The sequence below is a fragment of the Scylla paramamosain genome, chromosome 45 (assembly GCF_035594125.1).
Source record: "Scylla paramamosain isolate STU-SP2022 chromosome 45, ASM3559412v1, whole genome shotgun sequence".
NCBI lineage: Eukaryota > Metazoa > Arthropoda > Malacostraca > Decapoda > Portunidae > Scylla > Scylla paramamosain.
In genome coordinates, this window is record NC_087195.1 from 1,205,045 (window position 1) to 1,232,500 (window position 27,456).

A 27,456-nucleotide genomic window follows, 5' to 3' on the forward strand; every position below is an offset into this window, starting at 1 on the left:
AAGAAAGAAAATTGAGATAAAAACAACGTGTGTGTGTGTATGTGTGTGTGTGTGTGTGTGTGTGTGTGTGTGTGTTATCTTCTAGTTCTTCTTCTTCCTCTTCCTTCTCTGCTTTCTCCTTCTCCTCCTCCTCGAAGGCTGCAATGTCTTCAACAACAACAACAACAACAACAACAAAAACAGCAGCAGCAAAAGGCCAAGACATGTTTTATACGAGGACTCACGTGTAGGCCTGATGGCTTCTTGCACCAATCCTTGTGTCCTTACATTAGAGCATAAGAAATAAGGGAAGCTGCAAGGAGCCATCAGACCTTCACGTGGCAGTCCCTGTATGAAATATACCTACCTATTTCCACCTATCATCCCCATCCATAAATCAGTTTAATCTTCTCTTAAAGCTCCCTAATGACTCAGCACTAACAACCTGATTACTGAGTCCGTTCCATTCATCTACCACTATTTCATAACTAATTTCTTCCTATCTCTTTCTAAACTTAATTTTTTTTTCAAGCTTGATCCCGTTATTTCTTGTTCTGCACTGGTTACTGTTCCCAAGAATTTTGCTTACGTCCCCCTTGTTATAACCCTTATACCACTTAACACTTCTGTCAGGTCCCCTCTTAAACTACGTCTCTCTAAATAATGTCAATTTAACAACTTCAATCTCGTCTCGTAAGGAATACTCCTCATCCCCTGTATCCTTTTAGTCATTCTCTTAGTACTGATTCTAATAGACCTATATTCTACCTGTAATATGAGGACCAGAACTGCACAGCGTAGTCTAGATGAGGTCTGACCAGCGCCAAATATAGTTTTAATATTACTTCGGGGATTCTACTTTTAACACTCCTAAAAAATTAATCCTAGTACCCTATTTGTCCTGTTTCTGGCCTCTATGCGTTGCTTTCTTAGACGGAGTTCAGAGCTAACTACATCAATCTTTTTCGTACCCTGAGCCTACCAGAGTTTGGTTGTTTAATGTGTACCTATTGTGTGGGTTTCCTCTACCTACGCTAAGTACTTTGCATTTGTTGATATTGAACTGCATTTGCCATCTGTCCGTCCATTCGTTCATCCTATCTAAATCTGTCTGCAAGGCGATTCTGACCTAATTAATCTACCTATCGTCGTGTGATCCGAAAACTTACTAACATCACTACTAATTCCACTATCCAGGTCACTGATACATATTAAAAACAACAATGGCTCTAATACTGTTCCTTGTGGCACCCCACCTTACAACAACAACAACAACAACAGCTACTACTACTACTACTACTACTACTACTACTATTACTACTACCTAATGCGCTTTAATTTGCATGGCGAGATAAAACCATTACTTCATAGAGTATATTTAGAATAAAATTTAATTAAGACTTTGTGAGAAGTTATTTAATTCCTAAAGGATAAAATACATTTGTGTGTTAGTCGTGTTGCTTATCTGGAGAGAGAGAGAGAGAGAGAGAGAGAGAGAGAGAGAGAGAGAGAGAGAGAGAGAGAGAGAGAGAATGACTTATATTTTCGTGTATCATTATTCTTTTCAAACAAAAGAAAAATAAAAGATTAAAAGGAATCAACGAATGAAAGAAGAAAAAATAAAGAAGTAAGAATGTGAATAAGAAGAGACATTACAAAAAGATGAATTATAGAAGAAAAGAAAGAAGAATTAAAGACTAGAAGAAGAAAAATAAAAGAACAAGAAAAAGAACAAGGTCAGAAGGGGTAGAACTTCTCATAGAAAACGTAGAATAGACACATAAACCAGTACAGTATTCCCTGTAAAACTCCCACTGTGTAAAAGAAAACGTTGTAATTTCAGGGCAAACTACAGAGAACATAAGAACACAAGGGTTGGTGCAGGAAGGCGTGGGCCTGTGTTCATGAAGCGGTCCTAGCGAGTCTTGCTTATGAAAAATGTCATTGTTAGTACAAAAGGACGCAAAAACAACGTCTGTCACAAATCCGCGCAGGAAGCTAAAGCCGTCTTCTATTTACCGTGATCCGTTTATATATATATATACTGTACGGGAGACAGTTATGATTGACGGTTTCACATTCTGCCAAAGCTATGACACGTCACAACTGTATGAAGAATGCAGCCGCAGGCCTACACGTGGCAGTCCCTGTATGGAACAAGCAACACAAACACAACACTCACTAATTCTTCGCAAGATGTCGCCAGTGTATCACAGTGGGGGTCCTTCCTTCCCTCTTTCCTTCACCAACACGTCCTCAGGCAGCTCATCCTTCAGTCCTACGCCCCGCACAGGCACCACTGGGTCCTTTCTCTCGCTCCCCACTTTGCCACAGCCTCGTCAGCCCCGTCAGCGTGGGGTGCGGGGCGCGGCCGTTCAGCGAAAGTAAATATCTGACCTGGATGAAGTAGTTTTAAATTGTGATTGGGTGTGAGCGAGGATGTGAAGGAGAAAGGCTGGCTGGGAGATGGGGAAGGAGGAAAGGTAGGAAGAAGAGAGATAGATTGGAGAAGAAGGGAGAAGGGGTGTGTGTGGGAAGAGGGAGTGTGGGAGAGTAGAAGGATAAGAAAGGAGGGAGAGAGGGAAGTAGGAAAGGAAGGAGGGAGGTAAGGAAGGAAAGAGGTGCTAAGGTGGGAGGGAGGGAAGCAGGGAAAAAGAGCAATTAAACCAACACACACAAACACACACACACACGCACATTTACGATTATGTGTGTGTGTGTGTGTGTGTGTGTCTGCTCCAATTCATTAGTCACTACCTACTTAAAAATAAATCGACTAAAAGGGGGAAAAAAAAAGACAAAAAAAAAATAGATAAAAAAAAGAAAAAAATCAACAAACAACACACAACAACAACAACAACAACAAAAACTCAAACCTCATTCAATGCTTGCCTTACCAGCGGCAGCTCCCACGGGCCGGGCGGGAGGTGCCTGTTGGGCCTGAGGAGCCACAGAGCCACCAGGAGACACAGCAGCACCACCACCAGGCACCACACGCTGTTCACGCCCGTACCCCACAGCACCACCTCCTTCCGCCACAACAGCACGGGGGTAGCCTGTTGCAGCATTGACACAGCGGGTCCTGAGTGGGAGGGGGGGGGCTGTTAATGGTTATGAGGTGGCGACAAGGTAACTACGTATTCTGAAACTCTTTGTTCTGCTTTGTTCTGCTGTTAATAATGTAAAAATCTCGTTAATCTGTAACTAGAACCATTAAAACTTCCCTAAAACTCGTGTAACTTATTAAAAACGCTATGGCTGTTTTCAAGGCCACAGAGATGATTAGCCTATAGGAATCTTTTTAATCTGTCACTAGAATCGTTAAAAACATCCTTCAAAACGTTTGCTCTCACCATGACTGTCTACGAAGGCCACAGAGATGACTAGCCGGGTTCTCAAGGGTGTTTCTCCTGTTAGTAATGCAGAAATCTTGTTAATCTGTTGAACCGTTAAAAAAAAATCGTATGTGGACTGATTTGCGTGTCACTTGAAGGCAAAGCAGTGTGTCCTACGTGTTTCATATCCCGGAGAGTGTTGCTGAAGTGTTGTGCAAGGGACGGGAGAGAGAAACTGTGTGTATGTAGGTCGGTTTGGTCTTGGTGACGATATGACAAAATAAAAATAGAAAAAAAAAAAAAAATCTTGGCTCTTTATGCAAGGAGAAGCGAAGTTGGTATGTGTTTATCGTGAATGCGTAAGTTCTTGGTTTGTGTTTGATGCGGGAGAGGAATATATAGAAGATTAGCTCTCGTCTGTTTGTCTGTCTCTCTCTATTACATACACAAACACAAACTGCTTCAAAACTATATCTTCTATCTCTCTTTCACATACACACATCACAAGCTGCTTCATAACTCTCTCTCTCTCTCTCTCTCTCTCTCTCTCTCTCTCTCTCTCTCAATCCGGTGCTTCATTCGACTCACAAATCCAATGTTGTTTTGATCCGGAACACTTGAGGTAATAAGAAACAAAACATGTATACACCAAGGTAATTAGAACACTGCTACAACCACCATCACCACTCACCTGACTAGTCCTCGCAGGTGTGGGCAGGTGAAGAAACGATGCAGGTGTGTATAGGAATTCCAAGACTGCTACTGGCTGCTTCTTCTCTTCCTACCACCACCACACGCACTGCCCTTGAGTCTGAGTGCGCGTGTATGTGAGTGTGTGAGTGCGTGTGTGTGTGTGTGTGTGTGGTGATGCCCTCTAGCGTCTATACAATTTACTAAACACGCCACATTTTCACTATAACCTTTAAATTAACTTCACGCCAAACCAAACCTAACTAGATTCACTAAAACGCGTTCCCAACTCACCTGAAAACCTTCGTAACACACGGGTAATGGTTGAAGGGAGTGGCGAAATGCGGCAATCTCACCGAACAATACCCAGCAAGACAATACCACTGCAATGGACAGGATGAGATAGGGAAGATGTCAAGTGGGGTACCTGACTACTAGCGGCCAGTATTCTGAAACCGCTGCGCTCTCACCACGACTGAATTCCAAGGCTAGAAAAATGATTTAAGCTTTTTCTTTGGTGTTTCTCCTGTTAATAGTGTAGAAATCTTGTTTATCTGTCACTAGAATGTAGAAATTTCCTTAAAAATGCTTTGCTTTCTCGCCACGACTATTTTTCAAGGCCATAGAGATGACTAATTGGGTTTCCTTTAGTGTTTCTTCTGTTAATGTTGTAGAGTTTTGTTTATCTGTCGTAAAAAACATTATTAAAAGTTCCTCTTCTCTTTCTCTCTCACCACGACTGTTTTCAAAGGCCACAGAGGTGAAAAGCCGGGTTCGCGAGAGTGTTTCTCCTGTTAACAGTGTGGAAATGTTGTTATTCTGTCACTACTACCGTGAAAACATCCTTAAAACGCTTTATTCTCCTACCCCGACTGTTTTCAAAGGCCACAGAGACGATAACCGGGTTTTCTTTGGTTTTTCTTCTGTTATTACTGTAAAAAACTTGTTAATCTGTCACTAGAACCATAAAAAAACATCCTTAAAATCCCGGGTCACCAACTATATGGAGTCTTTTGAGTGGTGGAGATGAGCGCAGAAGTGTTTTAGAATTAGATAGCGGGTTACGTTGTGTCAGCCTCCTGCCCTCCCTTCTCCCTTCCCTCCCCTTCCCTCTTCTCTTCCTCCGCCTCGCCTACCACTGCGTCTCAAGAAACAAGGGTGAGTTTAAACATTTTTATTGCTGTTTTTATTCTGTTTTGATTTTGTTTTATTCCTGGGAGTACCTCAAGGTTAAAATGTTCCTAATTATTTCTAATCTTTTAAAGCTTCCTAATGACTCAGCACTAACCTGATTACTGAGTCCATTCCATTCATCCACTACTCTATTTGAGAACCAACACAACACTAACGCCAATACACTTACAATGAAATACACTTAAGATAGAGTACACTTAGCGGAGAAATAGGACGAAATAGGATGCAGTTAAGGTGAAGGAAGGGAGGTAGCGTTCATTGGTGACTTTAAAACCGCGTCACCAAAGGGATGTCATAAGGTGCTCGGTCGTCAAGGTGAGAGAGAAAAGGGCGCTACTTCTCCCGTAATAGAAAAAAAAAAAAAAAGGGAATGAAAAACACCAATTTGCGATTAAGTTTTTATTAAATAAATTACTACCGAAAATGAAAAGAAAAGGAATAGTGGTAGTAGTAATAGTAGTAGTAGCAGTAGTAGTAGTAGTAGTAGTAGTAGTAGTAGTAGTCATCAGATCAGGATTGTAACACGTGTTCTACAAAACATTCTTAATCTTAAACTTAATTAATATTTTTTTTTACGTAAAATTAATGAATAAATTAGCCAATGACTGATATTTTTCCACAAATAGGTGAAGGGAAAGGAAAGAAAACATAGAAAGGAAAAAAAATAAATAGAAAGGAAGAAGTAAAAATAAAAATAGAAAATAAAAACAGTCAATGAAAGAAAACAAGAAAAAAAGAAAAGAAAAACAAAGGGAACAGAGAGAGAGAGAGAGAGAGAGAGAGAGAGAGAGAGAGAGAGAGAGAGAGAGAGAGAGAGAGAGAGAGAGAGAGAGACACGAGCCGGCGAAAGAGAGCGAGAGAGAGAGAAAGAACAAAAGATTAAAAGAAACCGTGAAAAAAATGATGAAAAAAGAAAAAAAAAAATATGAAAAGAAAAATTGAAAAAAAAATACGAAAAAAGAAAACAATTACAAAAGCATGACAATGAAAACACTAATTAACTAACTACCTGTCCTCTCCAATTACCTGCGATTCATACGTGGTTAGTTTCGATAGTTTACAGGCAGTCTGCAGAAATAGTGATGGATACATAATACATACATACAGAGATACATAGCATACATGTATACAAAAAGAAATAATACATAAAATAATAAATAAACCTTTGAACTAAATCTTAAGGAGCAGAAAGCAGAGAGAAAAGGAAATACAGGAAAAATATAGGAAGGAAAATAAGAGCAAATGAACAAAATAAAAGAAAAATGATAAATTGAAAGAGAGTAAAGAAAATAATAAGTTGGAAGGTGGAAAATAGAAGAAAAGGAATTACAGGAAAATATAACCAAGAAACGAAAAATAGAACGAAATTAAAGAAAAGAGATAAACTGATAGAAAATAAAAAAAAAATAGATAAACATAAACAAGAATTAGAATTTAAAACGAAATATATAAAGAGAGAGAGAGAGAGAGAGAGAGAGAGAGAGAGAGAGAGAGAGAGAGAGAGAGAGAGAGAGAGAGAGAGAGAGAGAGAGAGAGAGAGAGAGAGAGAATATTAAACACAAGTGACTAGATTTGATTACTACTGACAAAAGTTATATTGAAGACCTTACATAGCTAGTTACTGAAGAAATCGATAATAAATACCTTTGTTGCCTCGCCCTGCCCTCCATTCACGCCACCGCACACTCACTCACCTCGTAATGAAAGGTGAAACACAAACTATATAAATTTTCACCTGAATTGCCACATGAAACTTGAAAGGAAAATAGTGATGGTGACAGATGAATAGAATAAGGTCATAAATAATTAAGTTTGGTAATATATGAAGAGGATAAGACTTAGTGAAAGGTTAGCACATAAACTACATCACTTTTCACCTAAATTGTCTCCTGAAACTTGAAAAAAAGAGGGAAATAGTAATGTTAATAAATGTATAGAATAAAATCGTAAGTAATTCACTTCATTTCACATTTACCTGATAATTGATAAAGGTAACACACAAATGCACTAAGAAAATTTGCTACTACGTGATCTTTTACCTGACTTATCATATGAAACAAGAGAAATAGTAACAATAATAATAATAATAATAATAATAATAATAATAATAATAAACTAATAAAGGTGACACAGAAATTTGCGAATAATAAGATTTTCACCTGAGTTATCGCATGAAACGTAAAGAAAAAAAAGTAAATAGATATAACTAAGTAGTATGATTTTTTTTTTTTTTTTTTAGAGCAAATTCAACTGTTAATTATTGAGTTTTCACCTGGATTATCACACAGAACGTAAAGAAAAAGTAAATAAATAGAATAAAACAAATAAAAACATGAAAACCGTACGAACTTATTTAATTAATGAACAAAATAGGAAAATAAAATACATGCGAACTTAAAGAAAAAACAAACAAACAAATAAAACAGAATACCAAATAAAATTAAACCACGTAAGACCAAACAAAGAAAAAAAAAAAAGAAAAAAAGTGAAAAAGAGAGAAATAAAAAAAGAAAACAAAACAAGAAAACAATCCCAAATAGTGAAAGGGTTAAGAAAGTTGATAAAGAAAAATAATAAAAAAAAAGAAAATTAAAAAGCTTGATACACGTAAAAAGAAAAGAAAAAAAAACAGTAAAAAAAAGAAGAAGAAGAAGAAGAAGAAGAAGAAGAAGAAGAAGAAGACAGAGATATACGTCAAATGATAATGCTAAAAAAGAGCTTCCTGTTGTAGACGTTACGACACATTATCAGGGCAAAACACACACACTTTAACCCTTTGTGCCCCCGTGGAAGATACCGTTTGCTGCCTGTCACCACCACCATCACCACCACCATCACCTTCACCAGTATCATCATCATCATCATTACCAGTAGTCATTATAATCTGCATCATCAATATCATCATCACTATTATTGTCATCACCATTATCATTACTGTCGTTATCATCACCATTATTATCATCACCAGTACTGTCATTATCACCATCATCGTCATCACTATCAGCATCAACATCACCATCATCACCACCACTAAGATTGAAATATTTTGTCTTCTGTCGTAATAATAATAATAATAATAATAAAAATAATAATAATAATAATAATAATAATAATAATAATAATAATAATAATAATAACAATAAATTAAATAAGTAAAAAAACGAAATCTCAAGACACACTTTCTAAATTTCTCATTGTTTCACTAATTATATTTAACAAACTTCTATGTACAAGAATTCTCCTTAATTTTAACACAGTTTTAACATCTAACGTCTTTCGAACATGAATTAAAAATACTTATCTTATTTTTCTTAAGTTACTCATCAACATCGTTTTCTTAAAAAAAAAAAAAAAATGCCTTTAATTTGTTTTTGCTTTCTTTTTTGTCCTAAATTCCTGATAATGTGTTTCATAATTATCATATTGCTTAGATTCATCCTTTCATATATAGTTTTTATCATTATCTACTTATCTATTTAATTTATATAACAGTCTAGACTCTAACGCTCTTCCTTAGCAATCAAACATCACATTATTACAAACAACTCAACTCTTCATCCTTTCCTTAACAAAACCTAAGATTCCTTCATTATTCCCCTCTCCGTGAACTCTTTTCCCAACCATCTTCACTCTTTTACTCTTTAACTAAAAAATCCTTCACTCTTTTCTCATTCAACTCTTCTGAAACATCTTTACTTTCTCTCTCTCTCTCTCTCTCTCTCTCTAACTCTTTAGCTCGAAAATTCTTGACCATTTCTCAAAAAAAACTCCACTATTTAATTCTTCCTCTCACTCTTAAGCTTAAAAGGTCTTCGACATGTCACACCAAAACGCACCTATATTTTCCCTCGCAAATATTCAAAGCACACAGACCAAGACAGAGAAAAGCAGACATTCACTCAGTTCACTTACCTTCCTTTCGAGACACACAAAAAGAAAATGCCCAAATGACCACCCTTGCCTTCCCTCACTGATTTTCAAAACACACATAGCAAGAGAGAAAGAGAGAGAGAGGGAGAGAGAGAGAGAAACTAGACATTCCTTCATTTCCTTTGCCTTCTTTAACACACACGAAAAATACACAAAAAAAATTACCCTTACCTTTCCTCACACCTTTACAAATCACAAAGGACATTAGACACCTCACATTCCTCCACAGCTAAACCTTCCAAAAGCCAACTAAATCCTTGCTCACATTTCATCTAAAGCACTCAAAACTTCATAATACTCTTCTTCATTCATATCCTGCTCTGCCTTCCCCGCGTGCCTTCTTCTCCTTCCCCCAGAGCTCTTGGTGTAAGCGTGACTTGTGGCTTCAATACACAGCACGATGAAGGCATTGTGACAGCCGTGTTTCTCCTGCGACAAGAGGTGGTTCTGTCTGAGGGAGGATGCCAGCCCCACTACGTCTCTTGAGTCACTGTGCCAAGCGTCGCAGAAGGAGGACAAGGCTCTCTCGCCCTCAGTGTCCGAGCCGTGCCAAATGTACTTTTGTGGCCTGCCGTGTGAAGGGGAGACTTTACAAAACTATTCAGACTGTATACTTAATACTACTTCTCGTACAACACAAGCGCAACTCAAACTAAATGCAAACAGGTCAGCCAATTATTTTCTGCGGTTTCCTTGCTTCTTGACCATCTACATCCGTTTTCTTTTCCTGTATTCCCATTGCTGTACCTTCCTTCAGCAACAGAACACGAACAAAACTCAGCAGAACACAAACAACTCAAACTACACAAAGCAAACAGGCAAGTCCATTATTTTTCAGCTATATCCTTGTTTTTTTTTTTATCACTCTCCTTTTCCTGTTTTTTTCCTCGTATTTCCATCTATATACCTTTCTTCAACAGCAGAACACAAACGCAACTCAACAGAACACAAACAACTCAAACTACACAATTCAAAACAGACTAGTTAGCTATTTCCTACTAATTAACTCTTAAACTGCTAAATTGGCCAATGAAAGAACACACTTACCACTCAGGACTCGTCAGCACCTCCTTGCCGTCAAAACTGAATATTCGCGGTTTCTGCATGAAGCGGCCGCCGTCACCTGAGAATATTCCCCGCCAGGTGTTGAAGAGAACCTCCCCCTGAGCAGGTAAACATGGGGAAGTACAGATAATGCAGGTAAGCAAAGGAACATAGGTAAATTCAGGTATATACTGATTAACGAAAAATACAACAAAAATAAAGATAAAATAAGAAGTTAAACAAAGGAGCAAAACACACACACAAAAAAAAGGATAAAAAATGAAATGAAAGAAAACGAAAAAGATAAAAGAAGCACAAAACATTAAAAAGACAAGAAAATAAGAAAAAAATAAGAAATAAACAAAAAGAAAAGAAAAAAATTAAAGATGAAAAAGGAAAAGTTTTTTTCGTACAAGAATAACCAGAGAGAAAAAATAAAACAACAAATACAAAAAAAAAAACAAGAAAGAAACAAGAAAGAACACAAAATAAACGATAAATAAACGAAAAAAAACACGACAAAGTAAAAAAAAGAAAAAAAAAAGAGAAAAAAAAAGAGAAAAACCTTAATTAATCCCAGGTACACAACCTAAACGACTCACCTTAATATTGACCACAGGCAGGTTCCCGTCGGCCCTCCTGACGATGGAGTCCAGGTTCTGTATCCTGGAGGTGAGGAATGCACGGAAGGTACCGCTAAGTCCCGCCCGCCGCGCCTCCCGGTAGCAGGTGTAGTCCACGCCCGTCACGCCTCTCATGTCCCCAGTGTACGGCTGGTTGAGGGCGGCCAGGCGCAGCTGTGGAGTGGGAGGGAAGGGAGCATGAGGGGACATATATAGGAGTACTTGAGAATGGATATAACAAGAATACATAGGAATATAATAGAAATAGAATACAGGAATACAGTAGGATTTCATATTAATACATAGGAATACACACACACACACACACTCACCTTTGTTAACTCTTCCTTCACGCAGCCAAACAGACGAACAAACAGTAAACAAATAAATACCACTGAAATATTTAAGGCAATAAAGACCTATACATATATATTACACTAACTAGAAAAGAATATTAAAACGTCAGCAACCTTTAATATTTTACTATAGAAATTCTTAAAACTTATCGGATTTTTCATAATGGACTCAGCATATTATTTTCTGACTTTCTATCTACCTATTTCTTGTGGCTGGGGAGGAAACTGGGGAGGAAACAACATCTTAGGCAGGTTTCTTTTCAATTTTTCCAGTCCTCTCCTTCCCTCGGCTGGTCTCTCAATAAAAAAATGAAATAAACAAACTTTCACCGCCACATACTCACCTTGGGGCCCTCCTTGTTGTTGTGGAGGGAGTGGATTTGCAGGGAGGGGGTGCCCGCTACGAAGGGGGGAGGCGTGGTGGTGGGCGGGGGGGTCGTGGTGGTGGGTGGAGGAGTCGTGGTGGCTGGCGCTGCGATCACCAGACCCAGCTGTAGGTTAGACACGAAAGGAGAAATAAAAGTGCTACCTGTTGTACATTAAAAGGTGTAATTTAAAATGTTCTTCCAGGTATCCTAATTTAACCAAAGCTCAACTGCTGATAAGAGATGAAAGGGTAAATGAGATACCTTACCTGTTGTAGATTAAAAGTAGGGGTGATTTTAAATGTTCTTCCAGGTAACCCAACCTAACCTAACCAAATCTAACCTAACCTAACCAAACCTAACCTAACCAAAACTAACCTAACCTAACTTAACCAAACCTAACCTAACCTAACCTAACTTAACCAAACCAAACCTAACCTAACCTAACCAAACCTAACCTAACCTAACCTAACCTAACCTAACCAAAACTAACCTAACCTAACCTAACTTAACCAAACCTAACCTAACCTAACCAAACCTAACCTAACCTAACCTAACCTAACCTAACCTAACCTAACCAAACCAAACCTAACCTAACCTAACCTAACCAAACCAAACCAAACCTAACCAAACCAAACCAAACCAAACCAAACCTAACCTAACCAAACCTAACCAAACCTAACCAAACCTAACCAAACCAAACCTAACCAAACCAAACCAAACCTAACCAAACCAAACCTAACCTAACCTAACCTAAGTGTCCGTGTGTCTGTACTCACATTGACCATCCTCCAGCCCATCGTGATCCGCACCAGCAACGCCTCCTCGTCCAGCAGGAAGGCGAGGGTGCCCACTGGCGACATGTCACTCATCTGTGGGGGAAGAGAACTAACTGTCTATGCATCTATTCATACACCAAGCCGGCAATCTTAACACGTGGCGGCCCAGACAAGGCACCACACACTCACGCACGCACACACACACCATTCACTCTTAGCCCTGTATTCACAAACTGTCACCACGATTATTTTCAAAGGCCACAGAAATAATTAGCCGGGTTCTCAAGAGTGTTTCTCGTATTAATGACATAGAAACCTCGTTAATCTGTCACTAGAACCGTAAGAACAACCTTAAAAACCAGTGTAACTACAATTAAAACCTTTTCAAAGTAGTGGAGGTGCAGTACAGTAATTTCAGAATACGATGGTGAGCGGAGCGTGGTGGAGAGGGAAAATCTTACGAAGGAAAAAGGGAAAGAATAAGAAAAATAATGACTATATAATGACAAGAAGATAATGGTGATGGTGATGAGTGCGTCAAGGCGGCTCACCTTCAACATGGCGGCTCTGTTCATGAAAGTGACGGCCCCGGGCACCACCAGAGACCCCCCTTCCTGGCCTGCGGGGGGGGGGAGAGTAGTAGTAGTAGTAGTAGTAGCAGTAGTAGTAGTAGTAAGAATTATCATTATTTTCCTCCTCCTCTTCCTCCTCATTATTATTATTGTCATCATTATTATCATCATTCTCCTCCTCCTCCCTATCATCATTATCATCATCAGTCAGTAATAAAGACAGCACCATCACCTCTGTTCCCTATGTGTCCCGTGATGCGCCGAAGCTCATCAATGCCGCCAAAGCTTCCTCCTGCAGCGGCACCGGCAGTGACAATGAGTGGTGGGCATTACACCGACAAGGAAAGCAAGAATTAAGACAAAAATTAAAACACGAATAATAATGATGGCAAACAAACACAGTTGAAACAGGAATTAAAAAAAAAAAAAAAAAAAAAACAAGAATTATAACGGGAATTACAACAAAGATTAAAAATAAAACAAGAAAATGAAAACAAGAAAATGAAAACAACAAGAATTAAAACAAAGATAAAAAACAAACTAAAACAACAATAATCACATCATTACACAGTATATCAAGTCACTCCTCCCCCTCCTCCTCCCCGTCCCCCTCCCCCTCTCTACCCCACCCCTCTATCAACTTTCCTATCCCATTCCTCCGTCCCCCCCACACCTCACCTCTGTGTGGCACCCCCTGGCTCCCCGGGGTGGCAGAGGAGCCTCCTGGGGTGCCCGGCGCCGCCCCTGGGGTCTGCGCTCGAGGGCCGGGGCTGCCTCGCGGACCCTGTGGGGGGAGGTGAAGATGTTGGTGGAGAGAGGGTGTGTGGAGGTGACCGGCGTGTACTGGGGTTATTAGGAGATAATGTGGGGCGTACTGGTGTATACTGGGGTGTACTGGGGCATACTGGGGTGTAGTGGGAATACTGGGGTGTACTGGGGCATACTGGGATGTACTGGGGGGTTAGTAGTGGGTACTGGGATGTACTTAGGGATATTGGGGATTACTGTGAGATACTGGGGGGTACTGGTGTGTATTGGGGTGTACTGGGGAATACTGGGGGGTACTGCGGGCTGGGGCAAACACTCACCGGGGGTCCAGGTGGTCCAGGAGGGCCGGGGGGGCCAGGCACCGGGATGTAGCCGTGGGCACTCTCCGCGGGGGCAGGGTCACCGGGGGGGCCCTCTTTCCCCTGAGGTCCCGTGGCTCCCGTGGGTCCTGCAGGTCCGGGGGTCCCTGTGGTCCCTGTGGTCCCTGGGGTCCCTGGGGTCCAGGGGGCCCTGGGGGACCTTCCGAGCCTTTGGGACCATGGGGGCCGGAGGGACCTGGTGGACCCTCCCGCCCCTCGGCCACGTCAGAGCTGCTGCTGCCCTGGGGGAGACGCCGGGTCAGGCTTCCCCTCTCTCTCTCTCTCTCTCTCTCTCTCTCTCTCTCTCTCTCTCTCTCTCTCTCTTCTCTCTCTCTCTCTCTCTCTCGTTGATTTATTCTATAATGTATTGTTTATGATATACAGTTACTTCATTACACACACACACACACACACACACACACACACACACACACACACACACACACACACACACACACACACTCACCAGGATGCCGTTGAGAATACCAGGCGGAGGGGTGGGGCCGGGTGGTCCTGGAGGGGGCCTGGGGGTCCTGGCTCCCCCTTGATGCCCAACCCAGGGGGACCCGGGGGACCTGGCCGGCCGGGAGCACCCTGAGAGAGAGAGAGAGAGAGGAGAGAGAGAGAGAGAGAGAGAGAGAGAGAGAGAGAGAGAGAGAGAGAGAGAGAGAGAGGAGAGAGAGAGAGAGAGAGAGAGAGAGAGAGTTAAAATTTTTTAGACTAAGCCAGGGTTAGGTTAGGTTAGGTTAGGTTAGGTTAGGTTAGGTTCGCAACGTTTTTGTTCCCATGTCCCCTTTGGACACTTTTATAGGTTCATATGAGCCCATAAATAAATTAATATCACAAAAGATGGAATTGTAATATTTTGACATTTTGATATGAAATTTGTATGTGTAGAGTGCATAGGAGCCTTGAAAGTGACAACATCAATAAACCAAACTCAAGAAACTTACAAAATATCTTGATGCATCACATACACATCTTTGTTACAGTCCATAACGATCATTGCGTCTTTTCTCTGACAGCCAGTGTGCCCAGTGAAAAGCACATGTACCACTGAACAATTAAGAAAACTCTTGTAAGAAATATGAGTAAAGTTATACAGGTTATTAACTGAATATATGAGTGATGGGAGTGAAAACAGTGCTATACTCACAGTCAGCGTGATGTTCTGTGGCCGCGTGAAACATGAGAGGGAATGAAGTAATAATGATAACAATGATAATGATAATGTTTCTCCAGTCATTCTTATCATCAGTGCCTTCATTATCACCATCTATCTCCTCAGTCCTCCATTCATGTCCTAACCCGTGACAAGACAAACGGACAGACAGACAAACAGACAGGCAGACAAGCAATCACAGACAGGCAGACATACAACCCATCACCCATTTCCTACCCATGTCCCATTTAAATCACCCATTAACTTAGGCGCATCCTCATATAACTCACCCATTTCTCTACCTATCCCCATAAAAGTCACCATTTCCCCTACCCATGTCCCATTCAAATCCTCTTTCCCCCCATTTAAATCACCCATTTCCTTACCCACGTCTCAATATTCACTCCTCTCTTTTCTCTTCCTATATTTTCTTTTTTTTTTCCTTTATTTTTTCCTTCTAGTCATCTTCCCCATTTCCCCCAGTCCCCTTCCCCATTCCCTCATCACCCACCGGCCAGCCAGGGAAGTCCCAGCTCCCCTGTAGGTCCTGGGGGTCCCTGTGGTCCTCTCCTGCCGCGCCTCCCCCGTCGGCCTCTCTCTCCTCTGTCACCCTGGGAGGAAAAGGGTTTATTTCTCACTGTTGTATTTGTGGAAGGAAAAAAAAAAAGGGAATAATGTAGAGAGGGGAAAATAAATGTCACTTCTAAGATTAAAGATGGATGGAGGAAATGAAGATGGAAGAGGAAGAGAAGGAAGAAATGGAGGATTAAAATGACACACAAGATAAAAAAACAAAGTAAATCACAAAAAGAAGGAAAATACGGAAAGAAAAATACAGAAAAATAAATAAAACAGTAACACACACACACACACACACAGACACACACACACACACACACACACCTTCACCACAGTCACATTGGTCCCGTCAGGCAACACAAGCGTGGAAACCTGGCCAGACACTCCCGGCGTGTCGCGCGCTCCCCCTTCAGGCCTGTGGGTCCCACGGGTCCAGGGGCGCCGTGGCGGCCTGGTACCCCCGTCTCCCCCTTGTCTCCCTGTGGGGGGTAAGAAGGGTTGTTTGGTGAAGGAGGTTGTGGGAATTGTAAAAAGTATGAGAGATAAATAAATAAATCACACACACACTCTCTCTCTCTCTCTCTCTCTCTCTCTCTCACCTTCTGCCCGGGTAAGCCATCCATCCCAGGGCGGCCGGGGGGTCCTAACTCTCCCTTCTCCCCCGGGGGTCCCATCAGGCCCTGTGTCCCTTCTATCCCCTGTGGTCCTGGCAGCCCGGGGGGACCTGGGGGACCACGCAGGCGCCGCCCTTCCTCTGGGGGCATAGGGGGGTGTTATGGTTGTTAGGCTGGTGGTGGTGGTGGTGGTGGTTGTAGTGTTGTTGTTGTTGTTGTTGTTATTATCATTATTATTACTATTACTATTATTATTATCATTATTAGTATTGTAGTAGTAGTAGTAGTAGTAGTAGTAGTGTTATTATTCATGCTACTGCTGCTACTACTACTACTACTACTACTACTACTACTACTTATTATTATTACTACTATCACAATATTGTCATCACAAATCTCTCTCTCTCTCTCTCTCTCTCTCTCTCTCTCTCTCTCTCTCTCTCTCTCTCTCTCTCTCTCTCTCTCTCTCTCTGTAACCTCCCATACACACACAAAACAGTCAGAAAAAGAGAGAGAGAGAGAGAGAGAGAGAGAGAGAGAGAGAGAGAGAGAGAGAGAGAGAGAGAGAGAGAGAAGGAGAGAGTGAGAGGAGGAAGAGAGAGAGAGAGAACTTACCTGGATGAAAGGGAAAATACTGAACTCCACCAGATCCTTCCACTCGGCCCCAGCTCTTCATCATCACTCTCTGTGCATGCAGGGGAGACAGCGCTGCCTTACTGGGGCGCTACGAACTGGGGGAGACGGGGGGAACTAGGGGCTGAGAGGACTTTGGAAGGCGACTGTGGGGAGGGACTGTGGAGAGAGACTGGGGAGGGGGGGAGGGAGACTGTTCAGGTACTATTGGTGGGGAGGGACTGGGGGGAGGGACTTGGGGAGATGAGCTGTTGTTGGGGGCTGTGTGGGACTGGGGAGGACTGGGGAATGGGGTAAGACTGATGAGAACCGGGGAGACTGTTTTGGAGGCTGTGGGGGGTCTGCTGGGGGACTGTAGAAGGGACTAGGGGGGATACTCAGGGGTACCTATAACCCCCCCATAGGCCTTCCTCTCCCCTGGGGGTGGCTATGCACTCTAACAGTCACGGGGGAATTTTTGCAGTAAGGGAAATTATATCGCTTCTCGTTTTTCTTTTTCTTTTCTTTTTCTTTTTTTTTTTAATTGTCATGATAAGAAAGTGACAAGTTGGAGAAAAAAGCTGCGATGTGCGATATAATTTCATATAACAAGTATAAATGATGCCAAACACACACACACACACACACACACACACACACACACACACACACACACATAGTTACCAACATTCCCATATTAGGACTACAAGCAAAACAGGAAACAAACACGATTTTGACAATAAACATCACACAGGAAGGAAACAAAGGTTGAAGGGACGCGAACAAACAAACAAACAAACAAACAAATGCAAACAAACACGAGCAACTCAATAATATATAAACAAATAAAACATCAAATCACATTTTTATATAGTTTCAAAAATAGTTTGGCTGGGATTCAGATTAAATTATTTTTTTATTTCAACTTAAAATGTTCTTGTTGAGTTGCTAATTAATGTTTTCTTAGGGATGGTGGAGAACATGACTGAACTTGTTGTAGTGCTTCTCTTGTTATTGTATCACACGAGACTAACAACAACAACAACAACAACAACAACAACCAACAACAACAACAACAAAAGCAACAACAAACTCTAATCACCATTATTATATCAAACACAAGCACCACTACTACGTGACCTTACGAAGAGAACGAACACACACACACACACACACACACACACACACACACACACACACACACACACTAAGACCAGAAATTACGAAAAAAAAAAAAAAAAAACAGAGGAACACAAAATACACTTCATAAAAACTAACAAACAGAACCAACACCACCACAAACAACAAACAAACAAACAAACAAACAAACAAACAAACAAACAAACAAACAAGACAACTCACACACACAAAACACAAAAATAACTAACAATGATTAACCGAACTCAACCTAACCTAACATCCACGCCCTCTACATTCTCCTCCCCACCCCCACTTACCTCCAATCCAGGGCAGCCCCCCACTGGTATCCCACACGCTGATGCCTTCCTCGGGGTGGCCACTCACGATGTTCTTGTTGACCAGTCTCTCCAGGAGCTGTACAGGTGAGGTATGGTCAGGTTAGGTTAGGTTAGGGTTAGGTTAGGTTAGGTTAAGTTAGGCTAGGTTAGGTTAGGTTAGGTTAGGTTAGGTTAAGTTAGGTTAGGTTAGGTTAGGTTAGGTTAGGTTAGGTTAGGTTAGGTTAAGTTAGGTTAGGTTAGGTTAGGTTAGGTTAGGTTAGGTTAGGTTAAGTTAGGTTAGGTTAGGTTAGGTTAGATTAAGTTAGGTTAGGTTAGGTTAGGTTAGGTTAGGTTAGGTTACGTTAGGTTAGGTTTGGGAAGGTAAGATAGGGTTAAGTTTGGTTGGGTTAGGTTAGGTGAGGTAAGGTAGGATTAAACTAATTAGGTTCCTTGGAATTCTTTTTTTCTTTTTGGGATAAATAATAAGCACATTTTTTAGACTTGTTTTGTTGAAGACATGTTTTTTGAAGATTTTGGCTTGGTTCTTTGGAAAAGTTTTTACTTCTTGGGAAAACACAATGAGTTTTTTTTTTTTTTTGTGATGAAAAACTAAAAAAAGTTAAGATTTTGGTTCTTTTTTTCCTTTTTTTGAGAGGGAGATGCAACAAACGTCTTTTAGTTTATCTTCCTTGTACATAATAATAATAATAATAATAATAATAATAATAATAATAATAATAATAATAATAATAATAATAGTAATAATAATAAAAACTCACCTTTTTGAACATGTCAGCCCTGTCCTCCTCTGACAGTTTCCCAGGCAGCCCCGGGGGTCCAGGAAGCCCTCGCCCTGGGCTGCCCTTCTCACCTGTGGGACGTGGGAAAATTAGTGCTCACCTGGCATTCACCTGCTCCTCAAACCCCACTCACCTGTCTTTTGTTGTTGTGGTGAATTTAACCAAGCAGTCAGCCAATACAACATTCAGTCAGTTATTCACCTAGCAAGTCAGTCAATCAGTCAGTCAGTCAGTCACACCTTCAGTCAGTCAGTCACACCTTCAGTCAGTCAGCTAGCAAGTCAGTCAATCAGTCAGTCAGTCAGTCACACCTTCAGTCAGTCAGTCACACCTTCAGTCAATCAGTCAGTTAGTCAGTCACACCTTCAGTCAGTCAGCTAGCAAGTCAGTCAATCAGTCAGTCAGTCAGTCACACCTTCAGTCAGTCAGCTAGCAAGTCAGTCACACCTTCAGTCAGTCAGTCCACACCTTCAGTCAGTCAGCTAGCAAGTCAGTCAATCAGTCAGTCAGTCAGTCACACTTTCAGTCAGTCAGCTAGCAAGTCAGTCAATCAAACAGTCAGTCAGTCAGCCACACCTTCAGTCAATCAGTCAGTTAGTCAGTCACACCTTCAGTCAGTCAGTCACACCTTCAGTCAGTCAGCTAGCAAGTCAATCAAACAGTCAGTCAGTCAGTCAGTCAGTCACACCTTCAGTCCTTCAGCTAACAAGTCAATCAAATTATTAAACAATCAATCGAAAAGTCAACTATTTAATCAACAACTTCATCAAGCAGTCAGTCAATCGCCTTGCATTCAACCTTCTAATCAACCAAAAAGTCCAATAAACAATTAAACAACCAGTTACGTAACCAGCCAATCAGTCAACCACCATTCCACCCATTTAATTCTTCAAACAAACAATTAATAGAAAACTCCCATTGGTTTCGTCTGCATCTTAAGACAGTGTTGTACCAGAACTCATTACCTTTTTCCCCTTTAGTCCCTTGACCAGGGTACAGTCCAGCACCACCAGGGGTTCCATTTATTCCAGGGGCTCCAGGTTCACCCTTAGCCCCAGGGGATCCTCTTCTCCCTGGCGACCCCTGGGGGAGGTAAAGAAAATGCTAATATAAGGAAGTTAAGAATTTTGTGGTAGAAGTATTGGACTGTGGGGACTACTACTACTACTACTACTACTACTACTACTACTACTACTACTACTACTACTACTACTGTTACTACTCTTTCTCCCATTTCTCCTCTATTTTCCCTATTTTCCTTTCTTTTTCCTTCATTTCTCCTTCCTTTTCTAGATTTTTCTTTCCTTTCCTTCATTCCTCTAGATTTTTTCTTGTTCTCTTCCTTTTTCTTCATTCCTTCTCCATTCCCTCTTTCTTTTTCCCCTATTTCTAAACTGTTTACCACATTTATCTTTTTTTTCCCTTTATTCCTTCTTCTTGTCCCATTCCTTCTTCCTTCCTTCAATTCCTCTTCCGTTTTCTTCAATTTTTCTTCCCTTCTCCTTCATCATCATACTTATTTCACTCTTTCTACTATTTATCCCTCCTCTTTTCATTCATATTTTCCCTCTTTCCCTTTATTTTCCTATTCCTTTCTTCCATTCCTGCATTCCTTCCCTAATTTCCCATTCCTTCTCCCCCCTCCCCCACACTTACCTCCTCCCCCTTCTCCCCTGGTAGTCCTGCCTCCCCCTTCATTCCTTTATTCCCAGGGTGCCCCCGAGGTCCTCTCTCCCCCGGGGCTCCTGCGTCACCCTTCCCTCCTGGGGCTCCTGGGGTACCGGGACGGGCTGGAGCACGAGACATCCCGTTTTCTAACTGTAAAGGGGATTATGTTAATATTTGGGGTGTAAAGAAAACGAAAACTGTAAAGAAATGAAGAGAAAATGTTGAATGGGTGGATGAATGAATGAATAAATAAATAAATAAATAAATAAATAAATAAATAAATAAATGGATGGATGGATGGATGAATGAATAAATGAATGAATAAAAGAATGAAAGAATGAATGAATGAATGAATGAATGAATGAATGAATGAATAGATGGATGGATGGATGGATGAATGAATAAATGAATGAATAAAAGAAAGAAAGAATGAATGAATGAATGAATGAATGAATAGATAGATAGATAGATGGATAGATAGAAAAAAATACAAATAGAACGAAACTAGACAGACAGACAGACAAAAAGGTGACAAGTAAACAGAAGTTAGACAGACGGATACGAAATTTAATAACAAATCGATGGAAATTAGATAGACAGACAAAAAATAACAAATAGATAGATAGATAGATAGATAGACAGACAACAAAGAGTCATAAATACAAGGTAATCATAAATGCACAGAAAATAACGAAATAGATAAGATAAAAAAAAAGATAGAAAAGAAAAATGGATACCAGAGAGAGAGAGAGAGAGAGAGAGAGAGAGAGAGAGAGAGAGAGAGAGAGAGAGAGAGAGAGAGAGAGAGAATCACATACAAAAAAAAAAGACATCTTAGCCAAAAATTCACTACGATTGCAATGAACAGGAATGCAACAAAACTAAACGTGTTCTGAACGCCTCACGTATCTTACCATGCAGAGAGAGAGAGAGAGAGAGAGAGAGAGAGAGAGAGAGAGAGAGAGAGAGAGAGAGAGAGAGAGAGAGAGAGAGAGAGACATGCAAGGAAGGTTCAGTTACAGAGATTTACAAACTAACACATTCTCGGTTCATTAAAAAAAAAATAATAAATAGATAAATAAACAATAAAACTACGTAGATTAAAAAAAAAAAAATCAGGAAAGGTTTACTTAAGTTTTTAGTTCAGAAAGCGAAGATCAACACACAAACAACACTTCACTAGACGAGGAAGGCAAAGTAGATAGAATTAATTAGGTAGGTAGATAGGAGGAAAACAAAAATCATGATGCCAAATAGTTTCTCCTTGAAATTTTTACCTTAAACATATTGCGTGGCTTCCATTGGGGCTGAGGAGTGAAGAAAAATATAATAAAAAAGGGTGATTGCAAAGGGTGACTGCAAAGGGTGACTGGGATAGGGTGACTAGGATAGGGTGACTGGAGAGGGTGACTACAAAGGGTGACTGGGAAAGGTGACTGCAAAGGGTGACTGGAAAGGGTGACTGCAAAGGGTGGCTGGAAAGGGTGACTGCAAAGGGTGACTGGGAAAGGTGACTGCAAAGGGTGGCTGGAAGGGTGACGGGGAAAAGGGCGACAGCTAAGAAAAAATGTGTTAGTGTAATATTGTTTCCTTTTATCTTGAGTGCACTGGGAGGAGCTGGTGAGTGCCAAGTGTGTGTCTAACAGTGGTGAACAGAGACAGAGAGAGAGAGAGAGAGAGAGAGAGAGAGAGAGAGAGAGAGAGAGAGAGAGAGAGAGAGAGAGAGAGAGAGAGAGAGAGAGAGAGAGAGAGAGAGAGAGAGAGAGAGAGAGAGAGAGAGAGAGAGAGAGAGAGAGAGAGAGAGAGAGAGAGAGAGAATCCCACTTAAAAATTACCATCTCTCAAAAATTTGTTTAAAAAGAGTGAAGCTACAGAGAAGAAAGTAATCAATTGAAAAAAATAAATAAAAATAAATAAATAAAAAAAAACGTATCAGAACTCAGTGTTACCAAAAAGTAAATAGAAATAAATGATAAAAAGACAAAAAGATAAGATAAAATAAAATAAAAACAAAACAAACCAAACTAAAACAAACAAACAAAATAACTTACATCAAAGCCAGGACTCCCCCACCCAGGCTGCCCCGGGGGTCCCTGTGGTCCCATGGGTCCCCGCGGCCCTGGGGGTCCGTCCAGCCCCGACACCCCCTTCGCTCCCTGAGGTCCCTCGATTCCTAGGCAGAGAGAGAGAGAGAGAGAGAGAGAGAGAGAGAGAGAGAGAGAGAGAGAGAGAGAGAGAGAGAGAGAGAGAGAGAGAGAGAGAGAGAGAGAGAGAGAGAGAGAGAGAGAGAGAGAGAGAGAGAGAGAGTAGAAATCTGGTTAATCTGTCACTAGAACACGTGTCACTTGAAGCACAGTCTTTTTGAATCATAAAAACACTTAACAACCCGCACCACTTCAATTAGAGCCTTGTGAACCGTAAAAACATCCTTAAAAACCCGCGTGTCACTTGAAGCACAGTGTTTGGAAGTAAGGGCGCGGCGCTGCAGTGTTGCAGTGTTGCAGACCGTGGTCCACTCTAGCACATCCTCACCTCGCCTGCCTTGATAGCCTCTGTCCCCCTTGTCGCCCTTCTCCCCCGGGGGCCCACGTTCCCCTGGGGGCCCCGGACGTCCTGGTTTGCCCGGGGTGCCCGCTACGCCGTCCCGCCCAGGGTCGCCCACAGGTCCCCGCGGCCCGTGGGGAATCTGGGATTAGGGAGACATGGTGAAGTTTAATTTCGAAATTTTCACCTGATAGTGGATGTGTCCCTTGCTCAAGGAGACACTGGCTGTGTTGTGTTCTCCGGAGCGATGGGAAGTCAGTAATATTTAACTTAAAAAAATATTTTACTTCTAAGCAAAGTTAGAAAGAAAGACAGCTACACTTTACTGAGTGATATAAACTTTCTATATACACATTTTAATTCTACAGTTCATGATTCAGAATTCAGTAATTTTGAGAGAAAGTTTTAATCGCCATTTTTTTTCCAGGTCCGGAACTTGAAGAGACAAAAGACACCTCCCCACCAACTCACCGTGCTGTGCCCTGAAGAGACAAAAGACATCTCCCCACCAACTCACCGTGCTGTGCCCTGAAGAGACAAAAGACACCTCCCCACCAACTCACCGTGCTGTGCCCTGAAGAGACAAAAGACACCTCCCCACCAACTCACCGTGCTGTGCCCTGAAGAGACAAAAGACACCTCCCCACCAACTCACCGTGCTGTGCCCAACTAACAGTGACTACACAATTCATAGTGAGAGACAAGAGGCCACAGGGAAACCTTCTGCCACGCCTCACCTGCGCCAGGACAGACGCCACCAGGTAGGTCGTGTTGCAGGAGCACTCTGGCGTGCCCCTCCACCCGCTCCACTCTGAGTCCACCTGGGGGGGTTAGGAATGGTACTGTAAGCCTCATGAGAGCAGTGAGTCAGTGAGTTAATCAGAAGATTCACGTAGTATATTTTTTCATTCATTTATTTATTCTTTCAGTGAGTCAGTGAGTCAGTGGTGCATCCCTCCCTCCCTTCACTCAGTCTGTCAGTCATGCCTCCATCCATTCATTCAGTCAGTCACTTATACATCCATTCATTCATTCATTCATTCATTCAGTCAGTCAGTCAGTCAGTCAGTCAGCCACTTACTCACTCAATCGACTAGACAGTTAGCCATTTAATCAACAGGTCATGCATCCATCCAATCAATCCATTCATTCATCCATTCAGTCAGTGAGTGAGTGAGTCAGTGAGTGGCTCACCAGGGTGTCGTCATCAGGCCTGTAAGGGAAGCTCCTCCCTGGGGGTCCTGGGGCTCCTGGGGGTCCTGGCCGGCCTGGGGGACCTGTGATGGCCTCCCCTGGTGGTCCCTGCAAGAGATGGATGGATGGAGGGAGGAAGGAATTAATGGATGGATTAATGGATGGATGGATTTTAAACTGCAGGAACAACAGAACCAAATAATACAATTTTTTAAGATTAGAGAAAGTACACAAGTAAAAACAAACAAACAAACAAATAGATAAATAAATAAATAAATAAATAAATAAATAAAATACACTAAGTACAAATTTTCCAAAAGATCAAATAAAGTGTCCTGATGACAATTTTTAGTATTATGACCACTCACTATTTATTTCCCCAGTTAGTAACACACGTCTGTTTAGTGTGTGTCATTGCAACGACCTGTTTACAATTATCCATTAACTATTACTATTATCATTTCTATTTACTCACTCTTGGTCCTCTCGCGCCCTTCTCTCCTTTGGGTCCTGGCAGCGGGAAGTCTGTGGTGGGCGGTGATACAAGACAGTCAGTGGACACCAGAGGGCGGGCGGTGAGGGGCGGACACGTGAACAGCGGGAAGGATCATCAATAAAGAGAGTGAGGAGTGAGTGACATTTTTTTATTTATTTTTTTTTAAGGTAAATGTTGTGAAGTGAAATTTGGACACAGAAAATAAATTGATAAGATGAGAATGAAGGAATTATGACGTGAAGTTTGGAGAAAGGAGAAAATAAATTTGTGAAACATGAAGGAAGCAAATGGAAAGTTTGTGAAAATTGATGTTTTCCAGAGTTGAGTGTTGTGATGTTAGGAAATTCGGACAGAGGAGAAAATTATTGATAAAAGAAGAATGAAAAAAATGAACTTGAAATGTCTGTGAGATATATATGTCTAGTTTCCAGAAAGACAATTATCATCACAATTAGAAAGGGGGAAAAATAAAAGAAAAAAAGACAATTATTATCACAATTAGAAAGGGGGGAAAAATAAAAGAAAAAAAGACAATTATTATCACAATTAGAAAGGGGGGAAAAATAAAAGAAAAAAAGACTATTATTATCACAATTAGAAAGGAGGAAAATAAAAGAAAAAAAAGACTATTATTATCACAATTAGAAAGGGGGGGAAATAAAAAAAAAGACAATTATTATCACAATTAGAAAGGGGGAAAAATAAAAGAATAAAACACAAATGACTTTAAAACTTAAAAGGAAAAAAAAAAGAGAATCAAATACAGATAACAGAAAACAAGGCAAGAGAACACACACACACACACACACACACACACACACACACACACACACACACACACACACACACACACACACACACACACACACACAGCCTTGTTTGTTTGTCGCTCTACTAACCATTGACCACCTCGCTGGACAGGAGGTACCCCGCCTCGTCACCCCGGGGGGAGAGAGTGCGGGGAGAGAGGGAGGGGGTGATGGGGGGAGGGGTGGAGGCGAAAATAATCTTAGGTAGGTCAGTGACGATAGCTGGAGACGGTGCAGTAGGCGTAGTAGTAGTAGTAGTAGTAGTAGTAGTAGTAGTAGTAGTAGAAGTAGACCACCCTGAGCCTTCTTGATAGTCATAGTCATCGTAGTCATCCCCGTGGTATTCCCCATCGCGTGTTGAGTCAGGGCCGACCATTCGAGACTCCCCGGTAGAGTATTCATAGTCATAATCTTCCTCTGCAGTTGCATTAGTGGTGGCACAGTGCGTCTGGTACCTCTCGGGGAACACCACCTGGCCCTGATGGTACCTCAAGCACGGCCGCTCATGACTGTACGGCAGCATGTCACAAGTGAACGTATCTTCCGGCCAGGAGAGTAGGCTCCGCTGCATTATGGGTTGACACTGCTGCACCGCGGACTCGCACACCTCCCGGCACGGTGGCAGGGGCGCGGCAACACCAGGGCGGCAGGGAGGAGCAAGCAAGGAACACACCACAAACCGAAATTCTTGACTGCATCGAAGGACATTTATTTGGTACCAGAAATTGACTGCCGTGCCTTCTGCCTCCTGCGGTCCCTGTCCCAGTAGGTTCGGGTACAAGGCGAGGTGCCACTCCACGCCCCTGCACACCCACAAGCCCATCTCCTGGCAGTGGGTGTCGTCACAGCCTGTCCCAGCCCCGCAGCCCACACCATTAAATTGTGTCAGTATTGCAGTGAAGGTGACCTAAAGGTTTTCTCATTTTTTTATTTATTTTTTCTTAAGGGGGATTCAATAATGTGGGGGAAAATGAATGAAATGAAAGTTGGGAAAGGTAATTGGTAATACTGAACGGAAACAAGGTTAAAAAAATTCCCTAAATATAAAATTAAAAAACTGTTGTCTCTCTTAAGATAAAATTGCAGGGAAATTATTATAACTCAATATTAAATTTGAAGAGAAAATCACTAATACTAAGAAATAATGAAAAAAAAAATAAATAAATAAACTTGAACTTCAGTACTTCAGAATTACGGAAAGTTTTAAAAAGACACTAAAGAGAGAGAGAGAAAAAAAAATGTATATACATAAATAAGAATATTTGGAAAAAGGAAACAAAGAAGTCATTCATAATACTCCCAAATACAAAATAAAAGAAAAGTGAAAAAAAAAAATTAAGAACTTCAATATACAATAACAAAACAGCAAAAAAGACAAATTAAAATCAATCTAAATAGAAAAAAAAAACTACTTTTCGTATAAAAAATAACAATTCTACAACTAAATCATTAACTAATTCCTACATCAATCTGTTAGTCTGTTAATAAGGAGTGCGGGGCTGGGCAAGGCGGGGCGGAGCTGGGCGA

At 41.3% G+C, this 27,456-nt stretch overlaps 1 protein-coding gene across 1 annotated transcript; it reads right to left on the bottom strand.

The window, feature by feature from the left end:
* Positions 1 to 5,582: 5,582 nt before the first annotated feature.
* LOC135094291 (collagen alpha-1(I) chain-like) lies at positions 5,583 to 27,162 on the bottom strand. The gene is made up of 25 exons (XM_063994284.1): positions 26,020 to 27,162; positions 25,100 to 25,149; positions 24,625 to 24,732; positions 24,168 to 24,251; positions 23,419 to 23,572; positions 22,938 to 23,059; positions 22,164 to 22,193; positions 20,875 to 21,036; positions 20,184 to 20,301; positions 19,198 to 19,289; positions 18,419 to 18,515; positions 16,335 to 16,489; positions 16,075 to 16,214; positions 15,668 to 15,767; positions 13,956 to 14,236; positions 13,763 to 13,820; positions 13,546 to 13,651; positions 13,100 to 13,159; positions 12,847 to 12,914; positions 12,296 to 12,388; positions 11,496 to 11,642; positions 11,128 to 11,142; positions 10,775 to 10,969; positions 10,176 to 10,291; positions 5,583 to 9,696 (listed from the first exon to the last, which is right to left on the bottom strand). Exons 1-25 carry the CDS (start codon positions 26,750 to 26,752, stop codon positions 9,390 to 9,392), a joined length of 3,591 nt encoding a protein of 1,196 aa, XP_063850354.1. The 5' UTR covers positions 26,753 to 27,162; the 3' UTR covers positions 5,583 to 9,389.
* Between the last annotated feature and the right edge of the window lie 294 nt (positions 27,163 to 27,456).

Excerpts from the sequence above, each read along its gene's own strand:
- LOC135094291 (XM_063994284.1), bottom strand. The coding sequence starts at position 26,752 with ATGGGCTTGTGGGTGTGCAGGGGCGTGGAGTGGCACCTCGCCTTGTAC. Across the intron at positions 21,037-22,163 it reads AGCCACGCAATATGTTTAAG|TTAGAAAACGGGATGTCTCG; the intron begins GTAAAAATTTCA and ends TCCCCTTTACAG. Across the intron at positions 13,652-13,762 it reads CTACACCCCAGTATGCCCCA|GGTCCGCGAGGCAGCCCCGG; the intron begins GTACACCCCAGT and ends CTCCCCCCACAG.